General features: G+C 42.7%; 1 protein-coding gene across 1 annotated transcript; it reads left to right on the forward strand.

The window, feature by feature from the left end:
- Positions 1-4,946: 4,946 nt before the first annotated feature.
- Positions 4,947-21,893, forward strand: CUNH1orf105 (chromosome unknown C1orf105 homolog). Its single transcript, XM_021668046.2, is given in 8 exon segments — positions 4,947-5,034; positions 5,037-5,084; positions 5,398-5,426; positions 8,630-8,707; positions 14,973-15,040; positions 18,545-18,612; positions 21,749-21,853; positions 21,856-21,893. Coding segments are annotated over 8 exon segments (522 nt in total).
- Positions 21,894-23,825: the final 1,932 nt, after the last annotated feature.

Below are 23,825 nucleotides of genomic sequence, written 5' to 3' on the forward strand. Positions count from 1 at the left end.
CTTGGATGCCAGGGGCATGAATGGTGCCACACACACAAACAGTTTAAGATTATCAGGCCCCTGCAGGCTTTGGCCCTTTACACTATAATGAAATGAACCACAATGCCAAGTGAGACAGAGCGCAGGCAGATCACTCTGTAAAAAGAATGGTGTTCTTGCAGCATCACTGCTTCACCTGCTGACGAGAAAGAAAAAACGTTCCAAAGGAAAGGAGTGGGTGGAGGGAGAAGACGTTCTGTGGGAGGAAGCGGGTGGGTTGCTTCAGTGTGCAAGGACACAAACTCCAAGCAGTCAGGCCAGGTATGAAAGGGGACAGGCACTGGTTAAACATCAAAAACTTCAGTGCAGACCCTTTCAAAGAGGAAAGCTGGGATTCATTTCACTCATTACACATCTACTGTTGGGAACAATCTTTATCCTTACCGATTGGTACACTGTCTGACAATCCAAAACTGGCATTGGTTAGTGTAAAACAAAAGAGACAGAAAAGCCAAAGTGACATGGGAGGGCAAAGCCTTTTTGGGAGCCACTCAATGGCCTGAGTCCTCCAGAAGTGGAGTGGGAGGCAGCGCTCCATGGTGTCCCTTGTATTTGCTCAGAAACAACCAAGGGCCTGGCTCTTCAAACTGGGGACTGTGGTTCTAACTTTCTCTTGTTTTGATTACTTAGATCTCCTCATTCCTCTGCGACTTTTCTGACTTCGTCCAAGAAGAATATGAATTTGCCAAGTTTGTTTCAAGTTCCAGATGTTTTATCTAAGGTACTCAAAATTTTTTAATGGAAATGAAAATTCATTCTAGAATGACATAGAATACGAATACATGTCCCATCTTCTTAGCACAGTCCTGTGCTTGGTACACGATCAGTGTTCAATAAATATTTGTTAAACAAAATGAATGGGCACCACCCCCCTCACTCTGTATCAAGTGCCTTAGGGCCCCAGTTCACTAGAACTAAGAATACAGGCATAAGGTTAGAAGCAACAAAACAGGAAACTAAAAATTAGTATGGAGGAATCTGCCCCAAGACTTTCAGAGACTGCCTTTCAGCGTATGACTGGAACCAATCTGGAGTCTCTAATGCCTCCCCGAGAGGCCTGCTTATGCCTCCCACCCACAACTCCCCACACCTGTGGAATTTTACATTAAAAACTCCTCATTTCCCCTCCACCATGACCGGCTGCTGAGTGACACTCAGTGTCACCGTGGAGCAAGCACAGAGGCTACAGCGCTTGGGTAGTCAGGACCTCCCTGAGCTGGAGAAAGAAAACATATGGCGAGATACGCAGTTTTTTCACCTGAAAAACTACACATGCCTCACAGGGCTGTCACGGCAGTGCCTGAAGCAGGGTCCTAAAGCACTTGACACAGGGCCCCACCCAGAGCACGAGCTCAGGGAATGTGAGCCACAATTATTAGGAGCCCTGGTGTCCATCAATAAGTGTTTACAGAGTCCTTTGCATTTGCTTTAATACATCAGAGATGAATAAGTCAGCCGCAGCTACGCACATGAGTGAGCAGACATGAGGGGACACTCTGAGAATGCGTCTCAGAGACAGGCCACAGCACTTGTGAGAGAAGGTGGGAGCAAAGGTCACCCCCAGGTTGGGCAGGCAGAGGGGCAGTGAGGGAATGGTTCAGGAGGAAGTGGCATCTGCAATGGCTCTAGAAGATACTGTTTTCAAGCGGAGGGAAGAGCCAGGGGTGGAGGAAGAACTGGAAAGAGAAGAGAAGATGATCAGCAAAGAGATGGAGACTGAGTGTACAGGAAATGCTTGAAGAACGTCAAGGAATTATGAGCATACATGAAAGGGAAACAAGGACACGGCTGAGCCCAGCTAATGCACACAGGGCCCGACAGCCAAGAGCAGAGAGGACACATTTCAGGTTTCCAACACCGGAGTGTCACGGGCCAAGCTTTGCTGACGAGTCATCTCTTAGTCCCTCTAACACCCTGGACAGGCAAGGAGGTAACTGGCAATCATGACGTGCACTGGGTGGAGGTGGGGGGGACTGAGTGGGGAGGCAGGACTGGCTTAGCGATTGCTGCAGAGCCAGCAAGAAGCCTTCCAGTCATCCAGTCGCTGTGAACTTCCTATTTAGACAGGTCTCACCTGCCGCTGAACGACTCCTCATCTCAGAGTTGTTCTGGATCTCTACTCTGGCAACTTAGGCACATAACACCAGGCCCCAACCTGGCTGGGATGGAGGATGGGAAAGGAAAGCCAATCAAAACGACCAGGGGCAGGGAGAGGCCCTTCTCCAGCTGGGTGTAGGGGTTTTATGGCTGCAATATTCATAGTTAGCCACTAGATGGCAGTTAAGAGCACAACAGCTTCCAGCTGAGTAGCCCAAAGAGTGCCTGGGAGGCCAGTCTCCCGCCTGACCCGCGAGAAGTGCCAAATAGGTTTGTCCTCCCAGGATAGAACACAGGTCCCTCAACCTCAACCTCACCTTCATTCTCATCCTGTGGAGGGCTGACCCTCCACTGAGTTGTACTTGAGAAAGAGTCACCCCTGCAGATTGAAAGGCAACTAGGGAACCCGGGATCCTTGCTCTGCTGGGGCACCAGGCAGATACCTCCAGTCATATTCTTTCCTGTCACACAGACGTCCTCAAATTTGAATCTGGCTCCAAGAGTCTACTGCGTGTACGAAGGCCTGCAGGTATGTGCCATGAGGTCAAGGTGGATTCAGCTGGTGGTTGCTCCCTCCTGGAAGGAAACTGTTGTGTTTCAAGGGAGTAGAATGTACTGTGGACCCGATCTCTTCCTTCATCCTCTAAATCAGGGACTTGTCAAGAAGCTGCTGGCAATCCGGAGGCTAACTGGAGGCCCTGGACCCTGTGCAGAGGCGCAAAGGTCCTGCCACCTGGCTGCCTTCTTCTTCACCGCCACAGGTCAAAGGGCAGAACTTTCAACACCCACTAACTCCTCCCCTGCCCAGGAGCAGCCCCGTGGCAGAGGCGGGTGTACGTGTGCCTGAGCAGTATTTCGTAGTTAATAGGTAAAGGGGAAACAGGCTCAGACACCATGACAGGGAGAGGGAGACAGACAGCAAGAGAGGGAAACACACACAGAGGTGAGGGACAAAAAACACAAAAGGAGAGGCAGGACTATCAAAGAAGAAAGATTTTCAGTGAAGAGCAAGAAACGAAGCCTAAACATTTCCTCATTTAAACATTTACTGTGAGGAAGCGTCTTCATTAGTCATTACTTTCACCTGCCATTTCCAGGCATCCACTCAGGACTCCTCAAGAAAGGTGCATCATGCTAGCTGGGTAACTGGGCCAAGAGGTGACGCGACTGACTCAGTGATCCAGGGCGAGGGAACAGCAGATGTGTGTGGGTGACCTGGAAAACTGCAGCTGGAGACTCTGAAACCCCTGTGCCCACTTGCTGGTGCTGGGTGGAGCTAGAGCTCCTCAGTTACTAATAGATGATAAAATGCCACTCCACCCTCTCAGTTCCTGCCCCCACTCTCTCTCTCTGCTCACTTTGATCCGTGTTTGTTGTTCCAGTCTAATGAGTCAGAGTGAAGATAAGGACATTATTTATTTTGCTTTTAGCCGACCTGAGGCAAAAAGCCCTGGCTAAAAAGATTGTGCAGTGGCAGAGGCATAGCTGGGGAAGATGTGGAGGATGTTGACTTCCTATTTTCTCTCCACTAAGAACTCTCTTTTTATTATTTCTCTCTCAATGACTAAGTTTTCAAAGCTCATAACTACCAAGGAAACTACCTCGTATACTCCTGAGTCATTTTCATACTTATATTTCTTATATTGATCTAATGCATATAGCACACAATTTTTAAAGAGAATATTAAATGCTATTGGCCTAAAATAGTGATGTAATAAAAATCAAATTTAATAAGTCTAAATGTAGGGACATGGCTATTATTTTGTGTACATTTTTGGGTTTTTTTCCTAGTGAACATTAAGAGCATTTTTGAAAGAATATTCAGCTTTATTCTTTAAAATGGCTGTTGTTTTCAGAAAGAAGGAACATGTGTAATACCATAAGGTTTTTTTTGGGATATTGAAACCAGTTCTCTGACCACTAGTTTTGGGATTCTATGTGGTAGAAATAATTCTGCCATTATGTGGATTCTAAGAGTTGACTCTTCCCCTGAGGAAAGATGATCCGTTGTTGATCCTTTTATCCAAGAACCTTCCAGCCGACTGAAGCTCAATACATGCGGTATTGGACAAATCTTTTAACCTTTCTGGACCACAGCTTTTTCATTGGGTTAATTGAAAGATTTGAGCCAAGTGTCCTATGAGGGCTCTCTCAGTTAAGCTGCAGGTGGGAAGGAAAAAAGAAATAGAGTTGGTGAAGGAAAGAAGGACAGAGGCAAATGTGTCAGTACACCACACAGAGTGCTGTTTCAATCACCATCTGGTGCTCACATTTTCGGTTTTTATGTGAATAGGTGTGTAAGAGAGAGAAAGAAAGGGAGTGAAAAATAGAAGGAGGAGAGTGGAGGGAGAGAGAGATGGAGAGAAATATGTTTCTCGTTTCTCTACCAAGCGTTCAAGGAGGCCATGGCCTTGGGCCATGAGCCAGCCCTTAGACACCGCATCAGATATTGTCCTCAGGTATGAGGATGTTTCCAATTGTAAAATATGCTTTGGCTTCTGGGGACTGGCTGAAATCTGCATCATACCTTGGCCAGGCTCTCACTAGGTTGCTGTCACTCTCCTGTCACAACTGCCGTCTGCCGTCCAGAGGACAGCTGCTTGGGAAATGAGAGCCCCATTAACATTCCAGTGCCTCTGGCTCTAGACCTAATATAACCAGGGCCTTGTGCTGTGAACCGGGACAATTCCCTCTCCATTCCCGTTATTACTGCCGAGCTGGCCATAAGGAAACCAAGAGTGAGAAGGGAATGCTGCAGAAGAAAAAGACCCAAGACCTGGGTTTCAGGGCTGGGAAAGAAGCAAGACAGGATGGAGGAAATGAGGCCTGCAGGACATGGAGTCCCAAGTGTTTGCATCACCTTTGAAGTAGCCTATCACAGCTGCATTCCATGACTCTTCAAGCCCTCGTCCCTTCTCCAGATAGAAATGGAGCAGCTCTCGGGCTGGGCGCGGTGGCTCACGCCTGTAATCCCAGCACTTTGGGAGGCCGAGGCGGGTGGATCACAAGGTCAAGAGATCGAGACCATCCTGGTAAACATGGTGAAACCCCGTCTCTACTAAAAATACAAAAATTAGCTGGGCATGGTGGCGCGTGCCTGTAATCCCAGCTACTCAGGAGGCTGAGGCAGGAGAATTGCCTGAACCCAGGAGGCGGAGGTTGCGGTGAGCCGAGATCGCGCCATTGCACTCCAGCCTGGGTAACAAGAGCGAAACTCCATCTCAAAAAAAAAAAAAAGGAATGGAGCAGCTCTTCCTGGAGGCCAGGCTTCAACTGATGGCAAGTCTGAGGTAGAGTACAGCACAGATCAAAGACTGCTTTTTACCTTTACATGTAAAGTGTAAAGGGACAGGATTAGAGTATCCGCCTTTGTCTTTTTGACCACAAAGACCATTATCAGTAGGGAAAGGGAGACCTGGAGAGTTTATATTATTGACAAAAGTCACCTGAGTTGTTCATGAGCCAGGACTGGAACAGAACTCTTTGGGCATCTATCCAGTGCTCTTCCCCAGCACATTACATAGAATGAATTTGTTGCACTACAACACTAATGTTCTGTAATATTTCCCTGAAGACAGAAGACAGTGCTATAATAGTCATCTTCATGTATATATGTATTTCTTGTTTTAGGTAGATATATATACATATATATGTATGTATGTTGTATCTGTATTTAGACCTGATAATTTAAATTGCTTACAATGACTCATTCACCCAATGTTTGTTGAATAGTTACCGTGTGCCAGGTTCTATCATAGGCTCTAGGAATACAAAGATGTATAAAACACGATTCTTGTTCTTAAATATAATAACTCAGCCCATTGGAGGAAACAAACACATTTACAAACAAGAATATTCTTCTTGTTTGTGCAAATACAAAGAAAGCTAGATTGAGTTTACGTTGCAATTAAAGAGGCAGACACCCAACTGAGGTCAGGAGGGTGAGAAATAGTAGGAGGCCCAGGAGAAAGGTTTTCTGAAGATTTAACACCAATACTATGTCTTAAATGAGTAGTTATCAAGGCCAGGTGGGACAATAAATAAGCATTTCATCTTTCAGATTTTAAGAGATGACAGTCATCATGTTATGGGACTCTGTACTCACATTTACAGTATTCATTAACCTAGCAAGATCTTGCAATATTATCTGTTGCTTGATTTGCAGTGAACTCTGAAATTCTGATTCCTGTAGGGTCTAGTAGTATTCTTAGCAGAAACCAGAAGTTTGGAAAAAAGTGAAGGAAATACTTTTGGTGAAGAGTTTATAACTGTGCTAAAAGCAAACCTGCCCAAGGATTCTCCCATATCCACCTCCCCTGTCCAGGTCTTCTCGTCCCCTTAGACTGAGTACAAATCCATCTCTAGGAAGTCTTTCCCGATTTCTCCAATCAGAAGTGGTCTCTCTGTTTTCTGGAGTCAAAGAGGTATCACTGGCTCTTGTATGATATCTAGGATGTTCTACCTTAATTGTAGTTTCAGAAATGTACTTCAGTCTCACACCTCAAAGATGTGAGGGATGGATGGAGGAGCTGGAGCTTCAGGGGATACCACCCCAGGGGTATCAGGAAGACATGGTAGAAAGTTGAATCAGCCCAAAGCAGAGGAGTCAATACACACAGACACTTCCTCTCTAGTCTCTCTTCTCACTCCATCCATCCTCCCACCAGACAACCTGTCCATTCTAACCTATATTCACTTACCTGAAGCTGATCTGCTAGGTTCTTCTTTCAGGTTGTTGCGTAGAGTTTCCTGGGCTTGGAACACCCTCCCCTACCCTTGTTCACTCCACAAATACTTACCAAGCATTGCCTGTTTTTTTCACCCTTCTCAGACCCTTCCCTCTCTGCCCCACCCGCAGTTGAGCTCAATGATCCCTTTCAGCTTCACTGGGGCCTTGATATATTTCTGTTGTAGCACCTTCAACACCATCACCATCATACTTCTTGATGCATAGACTGCTGGATGGTGAGCAGCTTGAGGTCACAAACTATATCTTCTTTATTTCAGTGTCTCCAGTACCTAATGAATGGGTAAATGAATGAATTGGTATTCTCTTTTGTCTTCCTTAGAAACTTCCTTCCAGAAACTGCCTTATTCATCTGTATGTCACAGCACCCTTTACCTGGTAGCCTCACAATAGACGTTTGTTGTTGAATGAATGAATCTAGTTATTCACACACATGCTTGGACATACCAACCCACAACATTGTGATACTAAGTTGATTCTTTTTAAAGCGCCCTATAAAAATGAAGTGTATTTTAAATATTTGTTAAAAGAATCCAACTTTGTTACTAGTTTTTAGCCCTCAAACCCCCACTGATGCCTCACCTAAGTGCCATATGTCCCTCACAGGATGAAGCTACTTGCAGAACAATCTGGCAAAGGCTCCTAGAGCACACCTCAGGAACTCCTCACTTTCTGTTCCTCCTCTTTCTGTTCCCCATGCCTCCCAGGGCAACAGGAATGGGTCAAGGCACACTGTGTAGTGATGGGCCAGCAAGCATATCAAATGAAAGAGAAGACTTCAGTCAAATAGTCTTCTCACTGTGGGTTTCCTCTCCTCCATATTCTGCACCTTGTGTGACCATATCTCATGGCTGATGTCGATGTGAATGAGGAAGGTTAAGAGAGAATCCCCAAACATAATTTTAGCCTCAAGTTCCCATTTGCTTCTTAAACAAACCTTTATCAGAGATGCAAATGAGAGCCTCTTGAACGAGGTATAAATGCCCAAAGTCCTCTCTTTAACCCTTTTGCAGAAATGAAGTCAGAACAAAAAGCGGTAATTACAGTGAGCAGACGGGTGCCCCTGCCCTTCTTCCACTGGCTGTTTCTTCACCTGCTGAGACAGCCTCTCTTTCCTAGAGGATCGAGGGGCTCAGGACCCACACAGAAGCTTGAGTTCTGTTTGTGGCTTCATTCGTTGTGCTCAGGAGGTACAGAAGGGCCAAATGGTGCTGGACCATGGACGCATGAGAGCTGATGCTGGCCCAGAGTTAAGGCATGGGAAAGGACGGCGATGCTTGGGAAAGGCCTGTGAAAAAGGGTTTGCAAAAGAGAAGTCTTCTCTTCATTCTTTCTCAGGCCATCAGAGATCCTCAGTCTATATGGCGGAGGCTTTGTGTGAAATGGAAAAAATGGGCCATCTATACGAGAATGCAGCCCCTCAGACATGGCTGCTCAGGCTGGAAAGCAGAGACCCCACCGAATGTCAGGCCCCAGCCACCTCTGCCAGCTGTCTTTGTATCTGTACCACTGTATGCAGCAGCCCCAAGACCACCGTTTAGCCCGTGTCTCACTCCCTCCTGCCTAAACTCTCAGAACCTACCAACGGCAGCACACTCCAGATTCAACATCCACCCTGGATGGGCTGAGACCAGAGTGCCCATCTCTGTTTTATGGAAGGAAACCGTTACCTCTGCTTTCCTACCTCTTTGCTGCCCTGCGTGCTCCACCATTTTCTCACCTTCCTCTGTCTCTCTTTTCCCTCAGGCCAAGAGGAACCAGAGTGACTCCATGCTGCTGCTCCGAAACCAGCAGTTGTGCTCCACATGTCGAGAAATGAAAATGGTAGGCAAGGGGGAGGACAGAGACGGGCACGGGCATCTCAGGGCACAGCCCTTCCCTTCCACGCCAAGCCCTGTGGAGAGAGAGAGTGATGGGGCCCATTGCAAGGAAGGCCTAGATAAAGGCTGCCAAGGAGGAACTGTTGGGCCTGGGAGCAGCATCAGCTGACAGAACATGATAAGCCTTCTCCATTTCAACAAGCCAAAGGGGAACCAACGTAGGTGGGCCACGGTAGAGACGCAATGAGCCACTTTGCCGTGGACTCCTAAGTAACTACAGCCTCTCAGAGGCTCAGGGGGTTGTGGAGCTTCTTCTCTCTCCTTCGTGTAGCCCCCACACAACACATATGCACACACCCATCTGTCCGTCATTACAATCAGGAGACATACAGCTTCATGTTTAGGTCTACTGTTAATTTAGGCAGCATCTCAAGAGAAAGACTAGGGAGAGAGTCTACAGTACTTTCTAGGTAGTCAGGAGTGGTGTCACCTGCCTTGGATACCTGTAACATGTAGTGGAGAATGGTGGGAGGGGAGAAGTGTTAGGAAAATAAAGGAGAGCAAGGAAGATGTGGAGGGAACGAAGACAAACTTCTGCCATCTGTCAGAGCTGCTCAATCAGAGGCCTGATTCGGGAAGGATGCTAGACTAGGCTGGAGTCAGGCCTTGGGTTAATTTAAGAATTCGAGTTAGTGTTGGGATGGTTGCTAGTGTCAGGGTAAGGAAGAGGCTTGGGTTCAGGGTTAATTTAGCAACATGGTTAGGTTTGAAGTAGGGGCTGGAGGAGCGTTTCTTCAACTCTGATATCCTATAATTCTCCTTTGACTTGGGGAGGCAGGTGGGGTAAGTGTGTAGGCTAAATGTGCTTAAAATGAAGGGCAAAGAATGGAAGAAAAAATAGAAACTGTAAGAGAGGCTCCTCCACTGAGTTCATGGCAAAAGTCTTTAGGCTAGTCGGATGTGAAAGAGTGGCAGTTTTCTGAAATTTTTATGTGGGATTTAGAAATTTAACTGAAGTTACTGGCAAAGCTGCACCTGGATGTTGCCGTCTATGTTCATTTTCCACACAACTATGGTCACTGGGTTAAATATTAGCATTGGCTGGAGTCTGGAAAACTAGGATTGGGATTTCTCCTGGTCTTATTCCTGGAAGCTCTTGTGTCCACATTTAGAATGCACCAATCCCAGGCCTCAGCCGGCACACTTGGGATGTCAGCAGCAGTCCTCTTTCTCAAGATCTCTTCTCTGACCTTTGCCCTTTTCCAGGAATGATAGAAGTGGAGCCATATACTGTAATTTTACCATTTATTGGAGCTTCTAAAAGGAAGGGCTTCAAGCATAGAAATGTCCAGGGGCCCTTCTCTACTCTGTCAGAATCTGGTGGGAAACTATGGAAAGTTAGAAAATAAACATGAAATGCCCTTGCCTCACTATATGCAGTAGCACCTCAGAGTCCTCCCAAGGGGGTGGACTGCAGGCCTGCTGCAATCACTGTGACACCCCTTCTTTCTCAGCAGTGAGTTGAATTGAAATACTGGGGAAGATATAAAAAGACTCCTAGGAATAGAAGGGAACTTCCTCAGCCTCATAAACAGCAGTTTGAAAAACCAACAGCTAACATCCTACTTAATGGTAAAAAACTGGATACTTTCCCCTAAGACTAGGAACAAGGCAACAATGTCTGCTCTTGACACTTCTACTCAACATTTTGCTATACGCTCTAGCCAGAAAAATTAAAATGAGAAAAAGAAATAAAATACATCTGCATTAGAAAGGAAGAGGTACAATTAGTCTATTTGCAGATGACACGATCTTATACAGAGAAAGTCCTAAGGAAAGCACAGAACTCTATTATCGCTAATAAATGAGTACAGCAGTGTGGAGGATACGAGGTCAATATAATTAGCTTCTATTACTGGCAATGAACACAATGAAGAAAACAATGCCATTTGCAATAGCATCAAAAATTATTTAGGTATAAATTTAACAAGACACATAAATGCTATACAATGAAAAGTATAAAATATTGTAGAAAGAAAATTTTAGATACCTAAATACATGGAAAGAACCCCATGTTTATGGATTGGATTAATATTGTAAAGGTGGCTATACCCCCAAAGTGGTCTACATATTTAATGTAATCCTCAAAATCCCAGATGCTATTTTTATAGAAATTTACAATATCTTAAAATTTATATTAAAATGCAAGAGATCCAGGATAGCCAATCTTAAAAAAGAACAAAGTCGGAGGCCACACACGTCTTGATTTTAAAACTAACTACAAACGTATGGTCAGGACTGTGTGGTACTGCCATAAAGATGGACAAATAGATCAACGGAATAAAATTAAGAGTCCAGATGTAAATTCTTACATTTATGAACAATTGATTTTTGACAAAGGTACCAAGACAGTTCAATGAGGAAAGAATAGTCTTTTCACTAAGTGGTGCTGGGGCAGCTGTATAGATACATGCAGAAGAACAAGTTTATACCTCTTCCTCACACTATGTATAAAAATAAAATAGGTCAAAGACCTAAACGTAAGACCTAAAACCATAAAGCTCTTAGAAGAAAACATGGGTATAAAGCTTCATGACCTTGGATAAGGCAATGTTTTCTAAGATAGGACATGCAAAACACAAGCAACAAAAGAATTTGGATAAATCAGTCTTCATCAAAATTTTAAACTTTTGTGCCACAAAGAACAACATCAAGAACATGAAGAGACAACCAAAATATTCGCAAATCATCAGATAAGGGATTATATCAGATAAGAGACTAGTATCTGGAATATATAAAGAACACTTACAACTCAACAATAAAAAGGCAAACACCCTAGTTGAAAAGTGAGAAAAAAGTTTCAATAGACATTCTCCAAAGAAGATCTACAGATGGCCAACAAACACATAAAAAGATTCTGAATGTTATTTGTTATTAAGCAAATGCAAATCAAAACCACGATGAGATACACTTTCCGTCCACTAGAATGGCTGTAATTAAAAAAAGAAAAAAAGACAGTGGATAATAGCAAGTGTTGGCCAGGATATGGAGAAATTAGAACCCTCATCCATTGCTGATGGAAATGTAAAACAGTACAGTTGCTTTGAAAAACAGTTTGGGAATTCCTCAAAAACTTAGCCACAGAGTTACTATATGACCCAGCAATTCTATTCCTAGATATGTACCCCAGAGAGTTAAAAACATATTCACACACAAACTTCTACAAGAACGTGCATAGCAGCCCCCTCACAATAGCTGAAAAGTGGAAATAACCCAAATGTCTATAACTTGATTAGTGGAAAAGCAAAGTGTGGTCTATCTATATAATAGAATATTAATCATAAAACAGAATGAAGTACTGAAAGATGCTACAACATGGATGAACCTTGAAAACATGTTGTTAAGTAAAAGAAATCAGATGCAAAAGATCACATATTATATTGGTTACATTCATATAAAATGTCCAGAATCGGAATATTCATAGAGACAGAAAATAGACAGTGGTTGCCAAAGACTGGGGGGAGGAGTGAGTGAGGAGTACTTGCTAATAGTTATGTGGTTTCTTTTTGGGGTCATGAAATATTCTAGAAGTAAATAATGGTGATCGTTCTACAACTTTCTGAATATACTAAAAACTACTAAATTGTACATTAAGATGGTGACTTATGATACATGATATCATAAACACCAATAAAAAGAAATTAGCAGCTGGGCACGGTGGCTCACGCCTATAGTCCCAGCACTTTGGGAGGCCGAGGTAGGAGGATCAACTGAGGTCAGGAGTTCGAGAACAGCCTGGCCAACATGGTGAAAACCCATCTCTACTGAAAGTACAAAAATTAGCCGGGCATGCTGGTGTGCACCTATAATCCCAGCTACTCACAAGGCTGAGGCAGGAGAATTGCTTGAACCCGGGAAGTGGAGGTTTCAGTGAGCCAAGATGGTGCCACTTCACTCCAGCCTAGGTGACAGAGAGAGACTCCATCTCAAAAAAAAAAAATTAAATTAAAAAATTTAAAATAAAATAAAAAAGAATTTAGCACCAGATAAATAAAAGCACAAAATGGATGAATCTCAAAAAATGTAAACAGGACCTGGTTATGTAATTACTCATATTCCTATGTAACCTTGGGCCAGAAGCTCAATCATTTAGTGCAGAAGCAATACCTACTGACAGTTATGGTTGTGAATCACCAGGGATATTTGCCTTGGTTTTATCTAGGCTGTGTTCTGTCACATCTGCTCCAAACAGCTCATCTTCCCCTTGATGCACCTATTTTGTAGTCCTGTTATCTGCATTGCTCTCTAATTAACACTTTCAAGCCCCTTAAAAGTAGGACTGTCAAGCTAGACAAACTGTAAACAGACATTCTCTAACATATATAAAAATTGTTTTAAGATAAATTAAGTTGATTTCAACAAATATTTATTGATTGTCTGCCATGGCCCAAGTACTTAGGTAAGCTACAAGAAAAAAAAGAAAGAAAGAAAGAAAGAAGACTGTAATCCCAGCACTTTGGGAGGCCGAGGCGGGTGGATCACAAGGTCAAGAGATTGAGACCATCCTGGTCAACAAGGTGAAACCCCGTCTCTACTAAAAATACAAAAAATTAGCTGGGCATGGTGGCACGTGCCTGTAATCCCAGCTACTCAGGAGGCTGAGGCAGGAGAATTGCCTGAACCCAGGAGGCAGAGGTTGCGGTGAGCCGAGATCGTGCCACTGCACTCCAACCTGGGTAACAAGAGCGAAACTCCGTCTCAAAAAAAAAAAAAAAAAGAAAGAAAGAAAGAAAGAAGACGTAAGTCCTGCCTTTAAGGAGTCAACAAATAAGTAAATAATGACAGCAGAATGTAATCAATAGAAATAGATCTGATGGGGACTGAAGGGGCAGCAAAAGTAAATATCAAGAAAGTCTTCCTTGAAAAAAAAGACTGCTCAGGGTTTTCAAGAATGAATAGGAATCCACCAGAGTATACTTTTTCTCACAAACAAAAATGCTGTCTTTGCCAGACAGCTTTGTTCTGATGTGACTGCTGTAGTGCAGTTCATTCATGTAAGAGCACTAGCTGGATTTAGGGAATTTAGAACAGGAATCATGCAATTTCGGAGGAGGTAGAGAGTTTCCTGCATCTTCCGTTGGAGCAGAGTCAACTTTAGATAAGTTTTTGAATAAAGCAGTCTGTCTCTGGCACATTCTCATCCCCTTTTATGTTTAGAAATCTCTCCTCAGGTTCGCACTAAAGCCTTGGCTGCCCACACTATGCCCAGAAGTTCCTTGTTACCAGGTCGTTTCCTTCTTGTCCCTCTTTCATCCTTTCTTCAGCTAATGAGTTAGGAGAACAAGCTGATTAAACATAGTACATTTTTGGCATTTATATAGCCTTTGTGTTCAGCTTTTTGCTATTTTCAAGCACCTCCAAAGGTCCTTGATTCATCATAATTTGTAACTTTGTTATGTCATAAACTTAAATCATGAGTCGCCTGGTACATAAAGTAGTTGAACACCTGCACCTACATCTTTGTGATTATCATTTTATTATTATAGCTACAATAATTTTTGAGAAATAATGGAAAAATGCTTCCTAGTGCAAACATTCTTAAAAGAAAACCAACATCTAGGAACAAATTTGGAAAAGTTCAAGAAAGTGATGTTTCTTAACCAAAAATACTGTAACTGTACATTGATTTTAGGTCTGTATAAAGGACGCCTTTAAAATTTCAAGTGTGCTTCAAGGTGGGTTCATTCATTCACTACTTTGATCAAAAATATTTCTTAGACATCGTGTTAGAAGCTGGAAATACAAAAACAGAGACAAGGTCTATGCCCTCATAAAGCTGAAAGTCTATTAGGGAAGCCAGACATTATGCAAGTAAATGCAATATAAAGGTTATGAGTATTTTGATACCGGAGGCCCTGAGAACATAGCGCCGAGAACTACCAAACAGTACTCCAGGAGTCAGTAGTCTCTGTGAGAAAGTGATAGTTAACCTGAGACCTGGAGAATGTGTGTGGTAGGAGTGGGGGCATCTAGACAAACAGATCCTAAAGATGTACTAAATCTGGGTATCTAATTTCAACTGATATCCAGGGAAGAACAAAGACTCTGACTTGAGGGAAGGGTGAAACCCTCTGGTTCATTCATATCACAAAAGGATGTATGAATGACTTTGATATCAATTACAACTCAAGTTTGCTAAAGTGGTACCTTATTTATTTAAATAAGAGTGCAATTATAGGCAACGTTCTAAATGAGACTTTCTTCTTGAGGTACAACCAAGAACAATGAAAATCCTAGATGATCCAAAGGTATCCTTTGAGAATTTTATGAGTCATAGGTAAGTCAAAAATTTAAATCAGGACATGACTTTAATTCTGGTTATATCAGTTTGAGGACCCAGGAGAGTAGATTGAGAAGCATAGTAATGTTTAAGGACTGCTTAGGGAACAGGCTTCTTGACTGGTTTTATTTCCCAGTTAAACCAAATCATTTGATCAAAAAAGAAAGTTCACCTTTTTGTTCGAACAACTACTGAAACTACTGCAGAAAGTATAATCTTCCTTTCCACCTTCGCAACAACAATATAAGAAATATGATAGGGAATTTCTTTGATAATTCAGGTGGAACTAAATACAAATTGATCACGTAGATGACATATCGAATTTGCAAGACATGGGAGATAATACATAATCTTTCCTTAGTCTGAGATATTCTCTGCTGCGTTCTATTAACTAAAATTCCTCTTATCAGTTTGGTTGTTATTTAAAGCTTTTTTAAAAATCAAGATCGAGTATAACAGATATAAAATCCAATCGGAATTCTGATTAGTTGTTGTTGTTGTTGTTGAGATGGAGTCTCTCTCTGTCACCCAGGCTAGAGTGCAGTGGTGCAATCTTGGCTCACTGCACTCTTTGCCTCCCAGATTTAAGCAATTCTCCCGTCTCAACCTCCCAAGTAGCTGAGATTACAGGTGCCTACCATCATGCCTGGCTAATTTTTTTTTTTTTTTTTAGTAGAGATGGGGTTTAACCATTTTGGCCAGGCTGGTCTCAAATTCCTGAACCTCTGGCGATCCTCTTGCTTTGGCCTCCCAAAGTGCTGTGATTACAGGCGTGAGCCACCATGCTCTGCCTGGTTTTTCAATGATTTTTTTTCTGCTATATTTAACTACCAGGCAGGGAAGAAGAACTCTGTTTTTACTTTATTAAAACATGCAAAATAGGCCAGGCACGGTGGCTCATGCCTATAATCCCAGCACTTTGGGAGGCCAAGGCAGGTGTATCACCTGAGGTCAGGAGTTCAAGACCAGCCTGGCCAATGTGGTGAAACCCCATCTCTAGTAAAAATACAAAAATTAGCTGGGCATGGTGGTGGGCCCCTGTAATTCCAGCTACTTGGGAGGCTGAGGCAGGAGAATCACTTGAACCCAGGAGGTGGAGGTTGCAGTGAGCTGAGATCACATCATTGCACTCCAGGGAGGACTGAAACTCCATCTCAAAAAAAAAAAATGCAAAACATGGACTCATATGAGTGAGACATCAATACAGGTCAACTTGCATTGCAATAGATGGTTGGAAAGTAGACACACACTCACCCTTACATGTGACTAACTGAAAAAGCTATACGTAATCTAATGGCAATTTTAATTTTTTTCCTGATACAGAGAGCAATAATGTGGAAAAATAAATAGGTTTTTTTGGTAACCTTATGTTGAACAGTGGTACATGTTCTGATTCCTTTTATGACCTTAGGGCCATTTGTTCCAGATACACTGAAAACATGTACCCAGTTCCTGGGCCATGGTAGCAGACACGGTTATGAAGGAAGTGGCTATTTGAGCAGTACAAGCTCCATCACTGATAACATTGACCTATGCTGACACTATACTTTTAAACAGTGCTTATAGGGTTAAAGTAATTCTAATAAATATTCATTATGAACTTTAAATGTAAAAACTGAACCATCTGAAATCAGAGATTTCTGAGCAAAAGTTCACTCTTCTGCGAAATAACCTTTTGAAATTTGTTGCCCCATTTTACTTTTCTTGCAAGTTTTGTACTTTATTTAAGGTACAAAATCCCAGAACATTAATTAGTTATATTCTAAACAAGTAGCTCTTATCCCTTTAAAACTAAGACCAAGGATTTAGCCAATCCTAAAATCATGTCAATATCAACCAGACATATCATGAGATTGATTGCTGCAGTCTTTTCTTCAGTGTTATGAAGGAAAACATACCACTTCTGTTTGAGCTAAAGTGGCTATAAAGCAAGGGCCTGGTTCTATCTGTAGCTTTTAAAATCTGTTTTCATGGTCTTTCAGTATCACTGCATATGTAGGCAAGTAGAATTATCTTCACCAAAATTATGGTTTTTTAAAAAGTGACTTTGCAGCCATTGCAGGAATTAAAATATAATACTTGTTGAATGAAAAGAATGAAGGAAAAAAGGAAGAGAGCGAGAAAAGATGGCAGGATAGATACATAATTATTGAATTGTAGCATAGATAGATCTTGGCCAGGCACAGTGGCTCACGCCTGTAATCCCAGCACTTTGGGAGGCCGAGGTGGGCAGATCACCTGAGGTCGGGAGTTTGAGACCAGCCTGACCAACATGGAGAAACCCTGTCTCTACTAAAAATACAAAATTAGCCAGGCATGGTGGCGGGCACCTGTAATCCCAGCTACTCAGGAAGCTGAGGCAGGAGAATCGCTTGAACCCAAGAGGTGGAGGTACAGTGAGCCAAGATCGCCCCATTGCCCTCCAGCCTGGGCAACAAGAGCAAAACCCCATATCAAAAAAAAAAAAAAAAAAGAAAATACCATCTGCCTGTTTGCCCAAAAGGGGTAATAGAAGGCGTTTTGCTTTCTCTTCTTCTTAATCTCAGTGATAATTGATTAAAGCAAACTGGCTGAACGTGCTATATTGTTGGTAGCAAAGCAAGAATAATCATGGAAGATCTTTGTGGAAGCAGAAACCATGAAATGAATGTAGAGCCTTAGATAGCCCATTAAAGTTTACAGATGTGTCAGTCTTTAGAAATTAAGCAATTTAAACTAATGTAGAAGTGGTTTTGGCTTATATGTACTTTGCTCGAGGGTCAGCTCCACAGCTTTGGCCACCAGGAGAAACAGGATGTGGTCAGAGCATTTTCTCTGAAATAGAAAGGTTCTAACTGAAATCTTTTTTCAGCTTTACTCTTTAAGGGTAGATTATTGATCTGGAAGAGTTGTTTTATTTTTCTGGAAGTTAGAGGACTCTTTCCTTTATTCCTTCTGTTTTCAGACCACATATGTTCTGACAGTAGAATAAAACATTCAAAATGAAAACAACACTAAGCAAAAGGTTGAGAATGAGTAGTCTTTGGACCAATCGTCTCACACTACTAGAAAGTGGCCTGATCACTAGGTTAACAGGTGCTGGATTCAAGAAATCATGTGTGTTTAAAAATGTATAAAGAGGCCTGGTACGGTGGCTCACACCTGTAATGCCAGCACTTTGGGGGGCTGAGGTGAGCAGATCGCCTCAAGTCAGGAGTTTTAGACCAGCCTGGCCAACATGGTGAAACCTCATCCCTACTGACAATACAAAAATTAGCCAGGCGTGGTGGCCTGTGCCTGTAATCCCAGCTACTCGGGAGGCCAAGGCAGGAGAATCACTTGAACCTGGGAGGCAGAGGTTGCAGTGAGCTGAGGTCACACCACTGCACTCCAGCCTGGGCAACAAGAGCAAAAACTCCATCTCATAAATAAATAAATAAATAAATAAATGTGTAAAGGCACATTTCTTCCTACCAAGTTCTAGCCAATTAACTAATGTGTTTTCATGTTTCTTCTAATCAGAATGATGAGTCTTTGTCAGCCCAAAGTCCAGACTACACCTGAGCCTTTCCATGATGACATCCCAACAGGTTTGCTTTCTTTTAGAGTACTTATAGTGTGAAACATACTATGAAAAAAAGTGCTGTAGGATGAAAGTCTAATTCCTAAAATAAGTTCTAAATTTCCTGAGCAAATTCTCACTTTCTATCCCTTCCTCTTTCACGTATTGTCTTTTGACCTGCCGGGATTGGTTCACAGCCCTTCTTTCACTCCAGCCCCACCTGTGGCCTCCTCAGGCCTCACTTGCCCTTATCCATGTCATGTTCCTTCCAGGCTCTGTCCACAGCACATGGCTGAAGACTTTCCATTGAGATGGAGTACAAATGAAATAAAAGTTCCCCTATAGTCAGTCCTGATGGTGCCAATCAAACTGGGAAGGGAACTGCATCTCTGTACCCTCAGAGTGGCCTCACCAAGGCCCTGAACCTTTCACCCCACCAGATCCCTAAAATACCTGCCTTCTCCCAGCAGCTGCCAGTGCTATTCTTATCTTCACTTGCTGTTGATAGAAACCAGGGAAGCAGCTCTATTTCAGGTTTCAGCATTGACCTAAGTCTCAGTCTTTAGTTAAGACAATACTGGGCTGGTGAAGGTGGAATGAGCCATTATTTGGGGCAATATAATTCAAGGGCTTACTGCAGCACAGGCTGTCACTTTAGTGACGTTGTCCATCTTCTCATTTGCTCCCATATTAATTGAAGCCACTTGAATTTTTTTTTCATTTGATATATACAGTAAAGAAAATCAGGATCACTTTCCTCACTCTATACATATGGAAAAGTCTGAGCTTTATCCTAGGAGGTTGCTGGGAGACTAGGGCCAGAACCGAAAAGACATGTAGGAAGGAAATTTGAGGACTGAAGGGATGTCTTGAGGGGATGCCAAAAGGGAGGGCCAGAAACTCAGATAGCAGCTGAGGTTTGGGGATAGCCACTCTAATGGAGTGAAAATCTTCCAGTCCTAATGAATTGCTTCTTATGTATCCAAAAATATTAGCCTGTTTTATGGCTCTCACTTAGCCAAAGTAGAACCAAGAGCCTGGAGCTAGGAGTACCCACCCAATAAAAGCTACCCACTCTGCTGTTCCCTGGTCTACGACCACCTCATTCTTTTGAAGCCAAGAGAACATGGGTGATAAGCATGTGCAGTTGATTTCATAGTTATCGGTGCCAGCTACACCCTCATTCTCAGTTTCCTTTGGACCTGGATTTTTTCAGACCTGCCTTGCAAAGGATTGAATCTCTCTCTCTCTCTCTCTCTCACACACACACACACACACACGCGTGCGCACACACACACACAGAGACACACACACACACACCATTGTCTGCCTTTCCCTCCGCAAAAATATATTTTGTGATCCTAGAGAACAATGTAATAATATGCCTTTCATCAATTTATTATCTGTGAGGTGTACTTCAATTAGCAATTAAAGAGCTAGACTTTGCATATATAGGAACAGCATGTTATGTTTTTGGATGACCCTGGTTCTTGTCCATAGAGTTCATCCTAGGACAGTAATCTCAGAGGTGGGACTGCAGGGAGAGTAGTTGTAAAACTGACTAGGATCTGAAACTCGGTAGATCTACTGTTTATTATAGTCGTGACCCTTTTGAGCTGACTTCGCTCTTGTATGTGCCCTTAGAGGTCATGAAAAAAGCACTAGCCTAGAAGTGATGAGACCTGGGTAGGAATCCTAGTCTTGCTGTGTAGGCTTGGCCTCTGTGTTCCCACCTGTAAAACCAGAGTAGCATTTGGTCCCACTGGAAACTAGACCTTCAGCACAAGTGGCCTTCACCTTTGACTGACCCAGGAAACCTGCTGACACTGCCTTAGCCCCGCTGATTTATACAGCTCAGACGCGTCCATACTATGGTACTTGCTGCTTACTGCTGAAGCCGCCCGCCACCTGTGCTGTGTTCCCTGTGGATGGCTACAAATACTAAGTGGCTGACTCATCCCAGTGAACAACGTTACCGCTGATGATTGTCTAACTCATCTGTCGGTCACAGCAATGATTGCTAGCATTTTTTCTGGATTCTGCTTATCCTTACATATTATCAATAATTCTTAATGACAACTAAGAAAATAGAAAGAAATTATCTTTACAAGTGATGGGGATTCCTTCTGGGTTCATGAATCTTTGGCCCGATCCCAGAATCCCATGACACCCACGGGCTCTTAATGTCAATAAACATTAGTACAGATGCTAACCACCTAATGTGGGCCTACCACCTGGCCACACAGTGGTATGATACAACACAGAGAGCACTCACTGGGTGAGGATTAAGGATATCTGAGTGCTGGTTCTTAGTCCATTAGTGCCTGTGACCTTGGACGGCTGTTCCATCTTCATTACAGTGATGAGACTGAACTGGATCCAAGGTCTGTGATCATGTAACGTCTCTACCCCTCATTCAGTTGGACCTTGTTCTCTGGAGCTTTTTCCAGATAATTAAGAGTTCCAATTCTCTTAGTCACTCAGTGATTCCCAACAGGAAGCTGTTATTTCACGCACTGGTTTACCCCACTTCAAGTAATCTCTCTTCTGGAAAAAGTGAATGTTAATCAACTTCTAATAAATCATATTTGAAGAAGAGGTAGGGTCAGGATTTTAAAGAACCCTAAAATAAAGTATTTCACAAAATACAGATTTCTTTTGAAATGCAAGTACTTTCTCTTCTTACTGCAGCCTTTTTGTAAGATCATGTTTCTTATTTTTATTTTTTTAAAGAACAGAACTATATACGTGTCCTTGAAAAGTCTCTGAGAATTGAATCCTCTATTCTCTTTGACTCATATGATAACACCAGACATGTTTTATCTTCATTTTTCATTTAATTGGTAATGATGTCTAATACTTGAGTTTTGTTTCTGGATACTCCTTTTGGTCTCATTGACAAGATTTGTAAAAGTTTAAATGTTGTGGAGGAAAAGACAATTTTATTAAAAGAAATTCTTAGGTGAATTTTTTTGTTGCATTTTCTTTTTTTCCTCTTTTTAAGAAAAAATAAAAGGTGGATTTGAAAAACAAATTATTAGGTGAATTTTGAATCTGTTTTAAAAGGTTGAAGAAGTCTTCGTTGGCCTGTGGTTATTTTGCATTTCTTTAAGAATAGAATCTAAATAGTCCTTGTCCTTCCTTCCTTCTTGTATGTCATCCAGAGAGCATTCACTACAGACTGCCCATTCTGGGCCCCAGGACAGCTGTCTTCCACGGATTACTGTCAGAAGCCCACAAAACTCTGCAGGAGAGACGACATTCTTCCTTGTCAGAAAGGAACCAATGGGCCAGACCACGAGGCAGTGAGCGGTAGGAGTTCCTCACCTCCCAGTTCATCATCTTTGACCCTCGCACCTTCTCCTTACAATTTTCTCTCCTCTCCAAAAAGATGATTTAATTTTGCCTTCCTAAGAGTTGCTGGTATTCTAGGCCTCACCTCTATTTTCTCTCTCACTTCTCCTAAAGACAAACTGGTTTAATTTACATGATTTTAAAGATCTGTTGATGAAAACGGAACATGGTAACTGTCTTGTTTAATTTTCTTAAGGGTCCTTTCTATGTTAAAGCAGAAAACATCCTTCTATTTCTAAGTCACAAGTTTTCTGTGAAAACTGTTTTCAGCTGTTTCTTCAGGATGGGCCAGAGATGGCTCCATGAAATCCCTCATGAATTCAGCTTATTAAGAATAGAGGAGTGGGCTGGGCGTGGTAGCTCATACCTGTAATCCCAGCACTTTGGGAGGCCAAGGCGGGCAGATCACCTGAAATCAACAGTTCAAGACCAGCCTGGCCAACATGCTGAAAACTCATCTCTACTAAAAATACAAAAATTAGCCAGGCATGGTAGTGGGTACCTGTAATACCAGCTACTTGGGAGGCTGAGGCAGGAGAATCACTTGAACCCAGAAGGCAGAGGTTGCAGTGAGCCAAGATCACACCACTGCACTCCAGCCTGGGCAACAGAGTGAGACTCCATCTCAAAAACAACCACCACAACAACAGAAAAAAAGCAAAAAAACAAAAAGAATAAAGACGTGGGGCTGGGCACAGTGGCTCAACCCAGTAGTCACAGTGCTTTGGGAGGCTGAGGCAGGAGGATCACTTGAGGCCAAGAGTTCAAGACCAGCCTGGGCAACAAAGGGAGGCCCTCATGCCTACAAAAATAAATAGTAAAAAAATAAAAAGTATAAATGAGAAAAAGAGAAGTCGCCCTCTGGCCTCATCTCTGCTGGTTAACGCTGGTAGATGACAGGGGATACTGTGATGCAATGACTGGAAAATGGCAAGGCATTTGTTGTCACAACCCTGAAGCACAGGAACTCTGCCTCGCCTTGCCCTCCTCACATCACCTCCGCTAGTGATATTGAAAGTTCAGCTAATCTTGGCTCAGTGAAAACCATACCAAGGGCATGTATTATGTAGTTTGGTTACTTTGGTTGGAAGGTGTATGCCTCTAGATTTGTCCCAGTCTAGGTGTCCATCTGCAATGTGACGGAGACAAAAGAAAACTCTAGGCTGGCAAATATTATATTTGTGGGCACGTATGTTTCATGTCCAGCTTCTGGGCGGGTATATGTAAAAAGAACATCTCTGTTCTTTAGGAAGCAATGGTCTATTCGTATCTCAAAGTCTTGACTGAATAGAAACTGGATCAACATGTGAGAACCAATCTGTGCCTGACTGTATTTGAAGAATTAGCATCATCAGACTTTGAAAACCTGCTGTTGACTTTTTTCTAATACCTCTCTCAAGTGACTAGATTAACCAGATAAGTGAGTAAAAACATCCTGACATCTCTTTCCCTAGAGGGCTGGAGACACAAGGGTACATCGTGCAGACTGGAGACCCTTGGGAGTCTCTGAAGCCCTTCCAGAGTGTCTTTGACTTTATTTGGAGAGTGGACTTCAAAAATCTCAAACAAATGGCCTTATCCCTAAGTTGGCCTCACTTCTTGCATACACACACACACACACACACACACACACACACACAGACAAACAAAAACAGAAAAACTTGCTTGATTGTCCTGAATTACTGGTAGGCTATGATTCTTGGTTTCAGTTCAGTTGGAGTTTAAGAACTCCAAAAACAGCGCCCTTGAATTTTGATCCCATTTCAGATACTGTCAAAGGAAAGACACGTCACAGGTAACAGTGTTCCCTTCCTTTGTTGTTGCCACAGATTCACATATCCAGTGAAAAGACTGGGCGTAACTGTACCCATGCATTATGGAGGATAT

This window comes from Aotus nancymaae, unplaced genomic scaffold (genome assembly GCF_030222135.1).
Source record: "Aotus nancymaae isolate 86718 unplaced genomic scaffold, 86718_ANA_hifiasm-v0.15.2.pri h1tg000108l, whole genome shotgun sequence".
NCBI classification, from domain to species: Eukaryota; Metazoa; Chordata; class Mammalia; order Primates; family Aotidae; genus Aotus; species Aotus nancymaae.